Below are 14,833 nucleotides of genomic sequence, written 5' to 3'. Positions count from 1 at the left end.
AATCCATTCAAAAACTGAAAACTCCTCCAGTAGCTTAGTAAGAAAGAGATAAAACACTTCAAGCTCATGGGTCAGAATCCTTCAACCATTTTGACTTAAAGACAACTCCAAAAACTATGTTGCATGGCTGGTGAAGCTGTGACCTTCCAGGAGCTCTAACATTTTATATCATCACATAATAAGTAGGGCTTTACCATTTCCCAATTTTCCAACAGACAGCAATTAGGATCACAGATGCGTGCTTTGTGCTGTCTCGTGTAGCTCTAATGAATACAAAGGCTCCAAACAACTTTTGGCAGTAGAAGTTGAAAAATACAGTTTTGCTTTATATATACACAGTCTGTGGAAAATAAATTTTTTTGGTACTCAATAAGATTTGGAAATGGCCACAGCTGATAGAAGGAAAAAATAATCATTTTTTAGTTTAGCATGTTTACTACTTATTATTAACCCTACTAATATTATTGTTTCTAGACCTCAGTGACTTTTCTACAGCCGATAGAAGTGTATTAATTCTTTAGAAATTTCTCATACATAGACTATCATAGAATATAAACTTGCTTTTCTTAGTCATCATTCATATTCACCTTAGAAGTAATTCACTGAACATGAAAAGTCTACAAATCACTGACAGAAAGTCATTTGATATTGTCTCTTCTCTCAGATACTTGCCTGCAAAATACTGTTTATTCATTAATATTACAATACACAGACCTGTCCAATAGACTTGGTACTTATTCACTGAGAATCCCAAGATTTCTATAAATATTCAACCCTAGAAGATCACTATATTTCAAGAAAAACATACCATGTCAGATAAATCTCAACATTAATAACTACTTTTTGAATCCTAACTACTCTGAAGCACTAGGAAAAAAAGGGGGAAGAAAAACCAAAACAGACAGGTCTCAGTATTTCATGTTAATTTGTCTTCAGGACCGCTCTGAGTTAAGCAGATGATACAGCTTCTCAATAGTAGGCACATTTTTAATATTTGGATAATTGTATTTTAGAAAATTAATAGGCCTATCCTGTACGTGCCTCTGTACTAGCTGTACTTGTACTTTTTTCGGTCACAGAGTTTCTTAATCAATGTCTGGAATGATATTTAGGTATTATTAAAAGAGTAGTAGAAAGCCACTTTAGAATAGAAATGCTAATTTTTTGCATGTTAATTTATAGCTACAATCTGTTCCAGTTAAAACCAACTAGACATTTAAAAGATTGTACTTGCAAACGAATATAATTAGTAAAAAAGTGCATTAAATTTCTGACAAATTTTGAAGTAAAATGTTTACTTGGTACTCCATTGCTAGAATTTTAAAAATTAATCAGTTTTGACTTATGGTTGTTCACATAACAATACATTAAATTAACCCTAAATATGTATTAAGTGTACTGTGCTATGTTGAGTTGCTGAACAACTTGTCATAACAATGCTTCCTCTTATTATTTATTTTGCATATTCTATGGAGATAATATTGCCTCCTTTCCACACTTGTCCTGCAATAAATATTTGTCTATCATACCCCATTTGCTTGCAATTAACTCCATAGCTCAGACCGAGCCCTGTGAACTATGATGCCTGTTCTCCTGCAGTAAACACGGGTGTCTCTACTGCAGTAAAGAGATTTCCATTTTTCTTAAAAGGACTCAACATGAAGAAACTTGTTTCACTTTTATGCAGCACAGTTATTCTGCAATTAACATATACCTAATTACTAGGCATTTAGAACAAATGCAAATGCTGCTCAATTAAAATTCAAGCCCAGCCTTCAAATGAAACTTCTAATTTTTGTTAAGTTGCAGTAATGACATTAGGTTACTGCAAAACGCAGAATGTATTTGTTTTGGTGCTGTTATTTCCTCCCTTTCCAGCAACCCCTGCCTCCCCGTTCAGGATGCTGAAGCCAAAAAAATAAATTGGAGTATGCTTTAAACATCAATTAAACCTGAAAACTAGTGTCAATTCATGAACCACACTGTACTATGGAGAACTACACAAACAGGTATTATGAAGCTATTCTCCTAATTAGGCCATAAAATGGAAAAGATGCACATGAGGAATCAAAGCTCCTTAATGTGAAGCTATTTTGCCACTAAGCTTCTAGGGCTCTTATTGTGATATTTAATACAGCCCTAGATTCTGGCAATTAAGATTCAGCAAAAGATTAGAAAGCTTTGTCGATCTCTCCCAATCCAAATGCCTTGTTCTCATTCAAGACACTACAGATAAACATTTTGCTTCCAGTCAGCTACTTCAAGTATTAAGAACAAAAAAAAAATATATAAAAAAGCATGAAAAATGAGCTGTAGAAGCTGAACATCCACATCTTTCCACAAATGTCACTTCTTTACAGCCATTAAAACTCACACACATCATTCCAAATACTTTTAAAAATATTACCCCAGAAATGGTCACTGCTATCTGATTTTCACCCTACATTTAGTAATTTAATAGCATGCTGTTCCAAGGATAGCAAGTTCATTCAGAAGAGAGTCAGCCCCTTGGCCACACACACTACCTGTATTTTCATAGCTTTTGTATCTGGGGTGATGACATGTTAAGTATTCCTCTGTACAATAAATTGCACTGCTATTATTTGCTACTCCAAAAAGGGTCACTGTCTGGAAGAAGAAAGCACTCTTAGCACTGAAACACTTCGAGGAGAAAGGGGGAAAAATTCAAGTAAGACAAATGGATCCAGCCTCAAGGGTACCAGCAAATTGACCACCAACATGTTTGCCTGGGTCTTATAATGAGAGAAAGCCACATTTTAATTTCAAACAATTATGGAATAATTAAATACAATTAAAAAAAACTTAGGCAATGTCATTATGGCAGCAGTGAGGCATTAGTTACGTTAGGACCAGATTGTTAAATTAACTTCTACATATTTGTATGTGACCAGGCTTTGTCCAGCTGAAGACATCCTTTGGTAAATTCTCTGTAATCCGAGGGCACGTATAATTTACACAAAGTGGAACAGACTGCAGTGCTTTCAGTTTTAATACAGACACAGACATGTTTTCAGAAAGACAGACCTTAGGACCTAGCATTTTGTGCTGCTCCCAGGCAACATATGGCTGGCCCAGCCCTTAAAATCCCATGGTCACCATGAGAAAGAGACAACCTTGAGGACTGAATTCTGTCCAACCAACTTTCGACATTTGCTTTGCTACTTATCTGCTTCTATTAACCCGGCACTGCAAGTTTCTGAATTACTTCTTAGATGTTTAATTATAATATTTGGAAGGTATTAAAAGACAAGTAACTCAATAGAACGTGCAGTTCTATGCACATAGCTTGGTCACACTTCACTCAGCCCCTTTACCATGTGAGATTTGAGAACATCACATCCTCATTCTTGTTCTCCCATAACCCTGAGGTGGCTCTTGGTCCACCAGTGCTTGACAACTTCATCCATACAGAGAAGTGAGGGCAAAGACTCACCCCATGGCATTTCAATTTCAGCCAGAAGACTTTGTCTGGTTTCTGCTGCTCCCATGCAAAGGACACAAAGGCCACCAAATACTACCTTGCCACTCTCTGTACATTGCATCATCAAGCTCTAAACCCTTTACAGTAATCTCATAAATCTATATTCACCTAGAAAGTGTTCCATGACAACAGTTTTGCTGGTTTTTTGACCAAATGAAGTTAAACCATCTGTAACTTCTGGACAGGGTATTACCACTAATAGGCTCACACTAAACAAGGCCTTCTAGAAAAACATGGTCTTATGTCCCAGAAGACCATAGGAACGCAGCCTGGGAGAACAAACAGGATCACTACACATTTTCTCATACCTATTCTTCCACTGGCCAGAAATAGATTGACAGCCAGCAGCACCAGACCAGCACTTAGCCTCACTGCTGTGTGAAATTGCTAGGTGCTGGAAAAGCGAAGCAGAATTAATTCTGTCCGTAACTACCTTTGAGAAAAGTGACTGGCAAAATGACCTCCCTTTCAGAACACTTTCAGAAAGAGGTAGATTTAAAAAAAAAAAAAAAAAAGCAAGAGTGATTACACAAGTAGCTTATAAAAGAATATCAGGGAATGATGCTTATGAAACAGACTTTCTAAAACTAAAAAAAAAAATTTAAAAGAGCAGAGAGTGAAAAATCTCTTTTCAAGCCTTTTCTGTTAGCATTCAGGCTAAATATTTTACTGCTTCGACGTTCCCACCATCATCTTCATTCATAAACTTCTAACTAGCTGCAGGCTGATTGAAAAAAATTCTGCTGGTGTGTGACAAGTTGAAAGTAGTGCAACATGGAGGTTAAAAATTCAATGATTTTAATACAACCCCTGATTGAGGTAATTTACCATTCATACTATTTTCATTCAATACAAGTTGTCATTTTACCAGCCCATTCTTACATAGTTCAATAATGATAAGGTTAGCTTTGAAGTGATTCTTTTATGTTAATGACATTCTCCACATGTTGGGTCATACTTCGGGTTAAAGAACTGAAAATGTAAATGAATGCCCATTAGGGTGGGTAATAGCTGATCATTAACTTTATATTTTATTAGATCTGCCAGCCTTACTCACTCTAATTAAAGGACAGTGATTTCTTTTTTCCCCCAGACACTACAAATGTACTCTTTCAAAGTTAGATGCACATATTTTTGTAACATAAATTCAGTGGGTTTTTTGTCTTTCTGCATAATTTTTTCTCTAATTTACATTAGTAAATTAATTAGCTGTCTTACAGAAAATTTTCATAGTAATTTAAGTAAACACACGCCTAATAATCTTATTTCAGAAAGGAAGGAAGCTGCAGAGTATTGCAATCTGTTAATGCATATGAAGGGAAAAAGCCTGAAAAAAAATTGACTAAGAGAAGTTAGTTCTATTCTTTTAAAAACCTGAAATTATCTTCTACTACTTTTAATCACTTTCTAAAAGAATTAACCTATGTCGTTAGCATTTTTTATGTACAGTAATAGTTTACTTACAAGTTTCCATGCCTTCATCATCATCATCTGCTACAGGTTTATCATATGATTTGTCTATGGCAGCTCTGAAGCTTTCATTGCAGCCTCGTCCTCGAATAATTCGCGGGCGCGGGCGGTGGAAGGGAATATCACCATTCAGAGTCACCTCAGCAACGGCTGTCTGCAGGCTTTCTAATGAGCTGGATTTCTTCAGACCTAATGAAGGCCCCACATCTCTGGTTGGGGAACCTTAGCAATTCAGGGGAAAAAAAAAAAAAAAAGTAATTAGAATTAGTATTGAGAACTGCATGCTTGATTATGCATATCCATCCTGAAAGTCTTTGGGGACACACTTCACATTATTCACATCATCTCTCAGTAATCTGTAGGGAATTCTCTGCAGATTTGTTGGTCTCAGAAGTGAATGAGGATGTCAAGTCACAGTCAACGAAACCAACAATGTTAGCAATGTCTGGCTTTTCGAATCAGTGAAGAGAGACCAACATCCATTACTATTATTTTAACAATTTGAACGATAAAGTAATCATGGGGCTTTAAAAATATAGCTCATAAAACCAGCAGAGATACATATCTTCTGGCATCAAACAAAGCTATTAATTATTTTTGTTCTGAGCAGAAAATTTTATCTGTGCTAGAAACTGATGAACAGAGACCAGATTACGGGCACAAATCCTATTGTGTTTAGGGTAACAGTCTTGCAAAGTAGCCTGACTTCTGGCTTCAAGTAACATGCTGTTTGCTTTTAATTGAGTTTTAAAGACTTGCATCAAATTGCTAACAATTTCATAATGAAATGCTTCTGAGAAATATCAGTTGACTTGCTGGGATTTTGCAAAGTTTTTTTAAAAATATCTGTGGAAAGGACCCAATTTATACCAGTTATCCAGCTGGAAAAGAAAGGCATTGCTGGCAGCCACCGGGTTGACGTTTGGGCAGCACTACAGCTGGGGCTGAGGGCAGCTCTTAGCATGGCCGGGGGTGTGCCAAGAAAACCCCAGACAGCATTCTGCAAAAGCCTTTCCCCATCCGGACTTTTCTTCTCAGGTTTGTGGACTAAACGTCTAGCCCCCATTTCCAGACACAGACAGTAAATCAGCTGACAATTGCACAATTAGATCTCAAATTATTGTTAAAACTGGGAGAGCTCTTTCAGGGGCGAAAAAAAACCCACTGCATTTAGTTGAAGTTATTTTATTCAAAAGTGCAGTATAGTCTTGGCCAGATTTTCCATAGGATTTTTAGCTGCAGAGGAAGATGAGGTACGACATCATCATCATCGCTACATTTCCTTGAACTTATGATCCAAAGCCCTCGCCTAGAATGGAAACCCACTTTTTCTCTACACAAAGGGAGCAGAACAGAGAAGGGTCTTGTGGTACCACAGCAGTCCCAGGTGGTGGGTTTTTACTCTGCTGGTATCACTGTCCTCCTCTGAGAGAGGCACAGAAAGACAAATTTCAAAGCCAGCCAGCACCGAGAGACAGAGCCAAGAACTGAGCCCTCAAGAATATCAACCAATGAGCAATACATTTGTAAGCAAGGTCTGGTGTGAATAATGCAATAAAGGAAAATTATCTTTTTTAAGTATTTATCTCAGAATAATACAAAGCTCTGGAGTCAATCCCTATTCTGGCAGATATTAGGAGGGAGAAGAGAGTATCTGTCACTGTTCTATAAGAAAGGTATGTGAAGTTACCTTACATTGGAGAAAACTGCTACGACACTACTAAAACCAGTTTCTTGCACTATTCAGAACTGGGTGGGGAGGAAGAGGGTTGCTGGACCTACAGAAGGGATGCAGAATACCAGCATGGCGAGTCTTCTTGTTTGCTAACTTGGTATGAGATGGAGCAAGGCAGCAAAGTCCGAGTTAAACTGAAACTGAAATCCCTCAGATGAAATAAGTTCAAACAGTAGCTGTCAAACTATTCCCTTTCAGCTGCCCTACAGATAAGGTGAACTTGCAAATAGAACCAAAAAAAAAAAATGAATCCTCTTCCACAGGTCTACACAGCTCCTGCAGCGTGGTTCCCCCAGCGGTCAGGAGTCGTGCTGTTTGGACCCTTGGCCAGAAAGAAATCCACTCCAACAAGTGAGAAATTTTATCTTGGTGAACTCACATCTCCTAGAAGAAGCCACCCTTACTCAGAGCCCGTACTTGTTGGATGGCTGAGGGTCATGAGGATGGTTGGGGCCACAGCACAGCTGCTGGGGTGAACTAAAAGACCCAGCTGGGACAAGGGGGATTGATGGCTTCCCAGCTGTGCAAACAAACTGCAGCCCTGGTTCACCAAACTTCTGAACGTGGGCTGAAGTCTAAGGCAAGTATTTTTACATAACACTCTCTTTACCAAGTAATGAAATCCAATTTAGACAGTGCCCTATAAAGCTGTCCGCTTTCTAGCACGTACCAAAATCTGCTACTCCTCCACTACTGCCTGCAGTACACAAGAAATGAGATTTTATTTCATTTTTTACGTTTTAAGATTGTATCTTGTTAAAAACAGTCCATGTCACAGGAAAAATGAATGCAACATTTTGAAGGAAAAAAGAGGAAACAGGACAATCATATATAAACCAACTGTTTGACAGATTCAATTCCATATACAAAAGGAAAGGGTATCCTCTTACACGGTAACTTACTGTAAACTTCCTTATTTCAGATTCTGCTTTGCAATCTTCTAAATGAAATACTCGTATATCTTTTCCTAATTACTGAGTGGCTCTTTTTGTAAACAGTGATTATAAAGAAGGCATTTATGTACCCATTTATGTTCATAAAGGACATTTAAAAAATTCCATTTCCTGCCACCCAGTACAGAACTCTGTGACAACTGTATTTATGTAGGTTGTGCTTTCCCAAAGGAAAAGCTAGATGGGATATGACCTAATGTTCCTTGAGTACCGTAAAACTAATAACGGATTACAGAAATGATAGGAATATTTTTTGAACTTGGGTGGCCATGAACACAAATGTGGACAGGTTGTAGAATTTTGAAAGAGGGAAATGTCCTTTTGCAAGCAATTTAAGCACAGTGATCATAAAGCTATGTATATTTTAATGCCTTCACTATCTTCTGTGGCCACTTCATAGCAAGTCTACTATTTCCAAAATATATAGTTAAGCCTCCCTGTAAATTGAGTGAGTTCGAAATTTATTACTAGAATTCACCAGCCAGAAAGTAAGTTGTTTACCCATAATCCGTTGAGAAACAGCAAACTTTCTTTAAAATGGATTCTGTTTAAAATTTATGAGTCACATCAAAACCTTGTTTTCTAAATACAAAAATGTCAGCATTTTCTTCCAGCCTTTACAGCGCTGGTGGTAATCATCTGAAATGTTATCTGCTCAGAACGAGTTCTACTTCAATTTTGACACCAGAATTTAAAGCAGAAAAAAGGAAGAGAAAAAGACACATCCACCTAAAGCATCTTTATACGACTGAGGGATGAAAGGGGTTCTTTTATCGTTTTTAAAATTTGAAGTTTATCAAAATTTTCCTTCCCGACAATTTTTTTTAACAAATATCCTTTGAGGTAGATCCATCCCTTGGTACCCCAGCCATCCTCGTGCGCGCGTTCAGCCGTGCGGCTGGCTCCACACGCACCCCCCCTCCATCTCTCCAGGGTTCTGTGGGGCCCCCACACCACCCTGCCAAGCTCAGCCCCTGACCTCCACACGTTCGTCACCACTCCCCGTGTCCCCAGCTGGCCAGCCCTTGGGGGACATCGGCCCACACCTCGCCCTGCAGGGCCATGCAACCACCCTCTGCTCATGCAGGACCATGCGCCTCTGCTCACAGAGGGTCCCACCACAACTTCACAGCACACACAGATCCAGAGAGACACGTCACACAGAGGTCACACCTAGGCTGCTCCCTGCCCCCAGCCCTGTGTTTCTCCCTCCTGCTGAGGCTGGTTTACAACTCATTACGCTCCCGCTCCTCTCGCCTTAAGTGTTCATAACAGTGCCCCAAAGCCGCTTGGGCCATTTGCAGAGGCAAAAAGCATGGTGTCAAAGCATATAGGATGTTTCCTTCATTGACTACTTTTAAAGGCTATAAAGTAAATTTTTCATCAGCGCTTTTAAATGATGATTTTGTTTCTTTCTGCAACGTGACTTTTATTAACTCAGGTGAAACGCTACCAACAGCTTATGTCAAAACCTTCCCTCTATTTGATTTAAGCAGCTTTGCAAAGGTACAAAGTCTACTTTCTAAACATTTTCTTAAAAGACATTAGCTGTGAGCTTATTTATTTACTAACATCTGCTTCATTAGATTTGATAAATTCTTCTATTTCTAGTTCAATTCGTACAAAAAACAGTGTGACATTTTGACTGGGGAGAAGAGGGGAGAATAGAACAAGCAAACTGCATCAAATATAGTTTCATTTTGGTTCCATTTAATAATACATTTTATTTAAAAAGCATTGTGCAAAAATAAGCAAATAAACAATTTAAATAAATTTTCTGTGATTTTTTTTTCTTTTTCATTTTCACAATGTGTATGTGGAAAAATAAGCAGCTGGAACTATAGTATGCCTGGGTCTCAATAAATGAGCCATGCTCAATTGCTACTGAATATACGTCTAACCTCTAGGATGAACTGTAAACACTGCAAGGATTAGCCACTTCAAGTGAACTATAGAAAGAAAAATAATTAAAAATCTATTATAGTAACTAGGGCTGGTGAGTTCTACACTCTCCTTTTCAGCCAATACTATTAAGTACAACTTTGACTGTAACAGAGTTTGTTTTTATTTTTTCTAAAGTAAATATATGCTGAAGTTTTCTGGCTTCTAGAGTTCATTAAAACATAGTTCACCACACATTTGAAGCATTTTTTTTCTCAGAACCAGACGATTTTTAAGCCAAACTACAGTAAGTGGTTTGTTTAGCAACCACATCCATCTTCAGTAATGGGAGAAATCCAGTGTTTATATACAAAACCTGGTTAAAAGCACACTAGATAAATAAAATAAAAGTACAATAAAAGGTGTTTTTCCTTTTTTTTGCCAGCCACTAAGCTTGCTGCACACAAAATATGTAACTGCTTAGTCCAGATGGTTACGGTCATGCTCTTTCACCCAAATTATCCGACTTGTCTCTTTTTTGGAATTTAAACCAGGTGTTATACAGAGTGAAAAACTACACTCTGGTTAATACAACCCTCTATTAATATCACCAAAACCACTATGCACTTTTAAACCTAAGCATCATGTTTTACTAAAACACACAGGTTTTACACCATTCTAAGCACATCCCATTCAAATAGGCAGGCTAATAAGAAAATGAAAAATAATTTGCAATAATTTTGAGTTTGATCTGTAACTCTTTTTTATGTGAATAATGCTCAGGGGTAAAGGTAGTTCCTAAAAACTGATTCTTACCACAACCATTAACACAATTCATACATTCACACTCTGATGGCTTTAATCCTTCAAAACATCCATACATTTTAATTCTGTGTACTCATTCTCAATTTGTAAAGCTGCAAGTCTGTGGCCATATTCTGCAACATTTTAAGAGCTAGAAGTTTTATCTGTTTAAATAAAAATTATAATTTTATCACTTGATTACTTACAGCTTTTCAGTATTCATACTCATGTTGTAAAGTGTGGTTAAACAGAGATGCAGTTTTGAATTATTAATCGTAAATTCCACACGGAATGCCCTACTCCCCAAATCATGCTAAAATAAATAATATTTTCCGGTTAAAAAGGTGAATTGTTCCTAATTAAAGCTAAGTAATGTTATGGTGTCCTCTGGATCCATCCTAATTAAAATAGCATTCCAAAGGTCAAAAGCTACCTTATATTAATAAATCATAAATGTTCATAATTGCAGCTGGTGCATTATTTTAATTACTAATAAAAAATATGCTTTGAAAGCTATTTCTCATTATCATTGTGTGAAACATTACAATTGATGGTATGTGGAAAAGATTCTATTTACATATTCTTTTGTTCTGTTACGATGCTCGGGTTTGAGCTCCAAAGGCAAATCAACTTGCGCTAATAATCTTCAACTAACTCACAACACGTATCTGATGACCACTTAAGGCAAAGGTAGCAGTTTTCTAATTAAAATAATTATTTTCAAGCACTGTGCTAGCACTGTAATAGCCAAACATTCGACTCTTCTACATCATCTCTGTACATTAGAGTTTGAAGCTAGGAGGAGATTTTCCAAGATTTTTTTTAAAGGACAAAAAAATCCAGACAACTCTGAATATTCATGAGTTCAAAGTGTAGAAACAGGTGTCTACCTACAGTCACAGGTATGACCTGCTTGAATATCCTACCCTAGATACTTATCTCCATCGAGAATTTTCTTTTTCTGTACGACTTGATTATTCACAACAATAGAAAGCAGCCATGCAAGTACTGGAATATTCATGTTTTCATGCAATTTGACTGGCAGTTCTGTAATTGTGGTAAGCTGCTTTGACCAAGGTTTCTATAGCAACAGCCTTACTGTCAATTCTTACCTGTTTTCTGGTCATCCATTGTACTGAGCTTAGTCTCGTCAGCTACTGTTAAAAGGTAAATGTATATCGGTTAGCCCAGTTAGTGCCCATGCCCCACATGCATCCAACATTCCTTCTGTCTCGCATATTGTTTTTCAAGTTAGGGGACCTTAGCAATGTCATACTTCATGCAAATAAACTGCAACAGTAAGCAAACATTCTGGGTAGAAATGGCAGCAAACTAGTAACCTTCATGCAATGTCAGTCATGTTCACATCACAGGCAGGTACAATATGTTATTTACACGTTAGCACATCACGACTAGTCAAGACAAGTCAATACCACCAACCTCTGTCCCCTGAGGAAACTGGTGAATCAGGGATTGTAGTTCAGATATTCACAATTATTATAAAGAAGCAAATTGTATTATGTTTTATTATTCTGGATAGGGAATTTTGTGTGTTTAAACAACCAAAACTCACTGTTTAAGGTTACTAGATTCTGCACTTCAGAATCTAAATTCAATGGCAGAAAAATACATGGGCTTGTTAGGAATTACTTATTCTCAGTTGTTTTACCAGTTAGAATTATTATAGTAGATTGTCTTAGCTGCTGCTGCTTTATACTGCTTCTGATATAAATATTAAAACTTCGGTCTCAACCAGATATCAGACTAGCCCCATTTTCTGATTCTGAATGAACTCTTCAAAAAAATACTTGCATCTTTAATATCTTAATCAAAATCCATCTACAAAACGAGAGACTACGAAGGATCTTTAAGGCTAATTGCATTATAATCATGAACTGAGAATAATCCTGTCTACCCAGAACCACAGTGTGGTATAGTTTTATGCAGTTATTCTGTGCGGATTGGTAAATGCACTTTTCACCTCCATTTTAATAAGTACCGTTTATGTTTATGTTTAATTATATATCCAGAGGGTTATGATATTTAAATGTATGGACATTTACAAGTGGTACAAACAATACACAGGCCACTTGGCCATTCCCATTAAGAATACTCTACTTCCCACCAGCAGACATAATGTGCAGTACTACTGCACATAAACGATGTGTTCGGAATTACAAAATCTATATACTTACAACATGAAAATCAGGTTCAAATAAAATAATTGAAAAAATATCACTCACTACCTAGATCCATGCTTTTGGATTTTCGTGTTTTAACAAACTCCAACTGACTGGCATCTGAAAATTGCTTTGTACGCTTTTCTGACATGCTCTGGCGTCCAAAACCCTCTCGCTGGAAGGCAAGCACTGGATCAACATCTGGACTAAGAGTGCTGTAGGAAGGGAAAAAAATCATGCGAACATTTATCAAGATCACGCAACCTTTCACTCTGCAGAGAAAAGCATTTATTTAGCACGTGACTTCTACCAGCAATAAAGTACACATTTTAAAATAAACCATCACAAGTAGTCAGTTACACACACAATGGATTTGTTTTACTGCATTGAGCAATTCCAGTTAAAAAGTATCAAGAATTTCACTTATGAATTTTAATGAAAGAATATATTCGGTGTACTATACATATACTATCAGAATGCACAGCCCCAACACAGCAATAACTTCAGGGAGAATAAAACAGTTCTGTTTTCTTCATGAGAAACAAATATATTCTGTTAATAACAAATCATCAGATTTTTTTTCATCACAAAATGTTTTTAACAAAGCATAAATAGAGTCTGTCCTGTCTGAAGCCCACAGACCTTTAAAAAACTTTCAATTTAAAGGCTTTGCATTAAAATTTCTCTCCACGTATGAAACGGTTCGCAAATTTTTCAGAGCGTCTCCTGGTTTTAACCTGGCTATGTCAGACGAACTCATTACTCATTTTTACTCATTACTTCCCTACAGAGCAAGTATCTGCCACAGTGGTTCCACCACTAAATGGGAACCGGGGGCTCAGATTCTGTATTTTCTGCAGATTTCTTGCACAACCTTGGCTGAGAGTCAGGTCTTCAGTGAGCCATGAGCAGTGCTTCACCACGCTTCAGCAGAAGGATGCTGAAGACAGATTTATTCACATTGGTCAAATGTTAGTAGAATCATGACTGTAGGAATGTGGGCAAAATTTGGTATACAAGCTAAACTCTAGGCTTGCAATGTGTCACAATGGCCCCGATGCATGTTAAAAACAATTATAAAACAACCAAAAAACCACAAGATCGCTTACTGCTAATAAACAGTATGAACAGAAATTCACACAAAGGTATTCCTACTCCTGGCAAAGGGGAAAGTATTAAAAAGAGCCGGAAGGCAAGCACAAACAATTCAGACTTCCACTTCAGAAGGCAAAAAAAAAAGAAGTCAAAAGCATAAAATGCTGAAAAAAATATTATTTTGCACCATTGTTATCTACTCAATAGAAAAAAGATCCCTCAAAATCCCCCCTTTGATTGTTATTGTACTTCAAGATAAAAAAGCGAAATATTTTGTCTCTGAGATCTCCAAATAGACTAAACGCTATTCAAAATATTGTATACATACATGCTACTGTTCAGTAACATGTTTCAAAAGAATTATTTTGTATTTTAAGGGGTAGGTATAACACACATCTCATACATAGTGAGAAACAGGCAAATAGCGAATTCCTGCAGGAACAAACTTATACTTTTAAATTATGTAAGGTGAACATATTTATGTATGCCATGTACCGTAATTTACAGAAGCACCTTTGATCAAGAAACACCTGAGTATTAGGCACAATAGTGAAAAGAGGTAAGGAAATCAAGTACAATAAAGAATGAAAATCTCTATCCGCACTACCAGGTAGCCTAAAAGAAACTCAGTCTAGTAGTGGCAGATTTACAAATAAGAAGATATGTGCACGTGACAAGCATATAGTACTAAAGTGAGAGCAGGATCAGAGGTTCTATGAATAAAGTCAATGTCAAGTGCCTTTTTGGCTTTAATGTTTCTGGCTGAGGCTCATAATGTTTTACATTTAATTACTCAACTATTTCAGAGATGTCTGCACAACTCAGCAATGTTTTGAAGCATATGCTTAAAAGCTCTGATGAATCAGAGCCTGAACTCAAAAATAACTATTTAGTCCTCACATTCACTCCCACAAAATAGGGAAAAAAATTATCTCCACGATAGAAAGATAAAATAGACAAGGTCAATATACACTTCTAGCATTTACAGCAGTACAACATGTAGCTGAATAAGAACCACCTAAGTCTAAAAACGTCCTCCGAGTGACTCAACTGAACTTACAGGGTTTCAACACCTTTCATAATCAGATCATAAATGACTTTCCCAAGGCCACACAGGAGTTTCTGGCTCACTGCTAGTCAGCCCTGTCTCTGAAGGCCAGAAAAATGTGGTTTTACTAAGTGAGAATTTTCTCGAGCAACATCTGTTAACACA

General features: G+C 37.1%; 1 protein-coding gene across 7 annotated transcripts in view; it reads right to left on the bottom strand.

Annotated features, from left to right (window-relative positions):
• PARD3 (par-3 family cell polarity regulator) overlaps positions 1 to 14,833 on the bottom strand; it is a 406,440-nt gene that overhangs the window by 142,789 nt on the left and 248,818 nt on the right. For 4 of the 7 annotated variants that reach the window (XM_014945082.1, XM_014945087.1, XM_014945088.1 and 1 more), the window contains exons 16-18: positions 12,589 to 12,740; positions 11,458 to 11,502; positions 4,967 to 5,194 (exon numbers count right to left, since the gene is read on the bottom strand). In XM_014945082.1, coding sequence (XP_014800568.1) covers positions 4,967 to 5,194; positions 11,458 to 11,502; positions 12,589 to 12,740 — 425 coding nt within the window. The remainder of the gene's footprint in view (positions 1 to 4,966; positions 5,195 to 11,457; positions 11,503 to 12,588; positions 12,741 to 14,833) is intronic. The other 3 variants (XM_014945083.1, XM_014945084.1, XM_014945085.1) reach the window with 3 other exon arrangements.

This window comes from Calidris pugnax, unplaced genomic scaffold (assembly GCF_001431845.1).
Source record: "Calidris pugnax isolate Ruff unplaced genomic scaffold, ASM143184v1 scaffold54, whole genome shotgun sequence".
Classification (NCBI taxonomy): Eukaryota; Metazoa; Chordata; class Aves; order Charadriiformes; family Scolopacidae; genus Calidris; species Calidris pugnax.
Note: the sequence above shows the minus strand (reverse complement) of the source record. Positions and strands in the feature narration are given on the sequence as shown.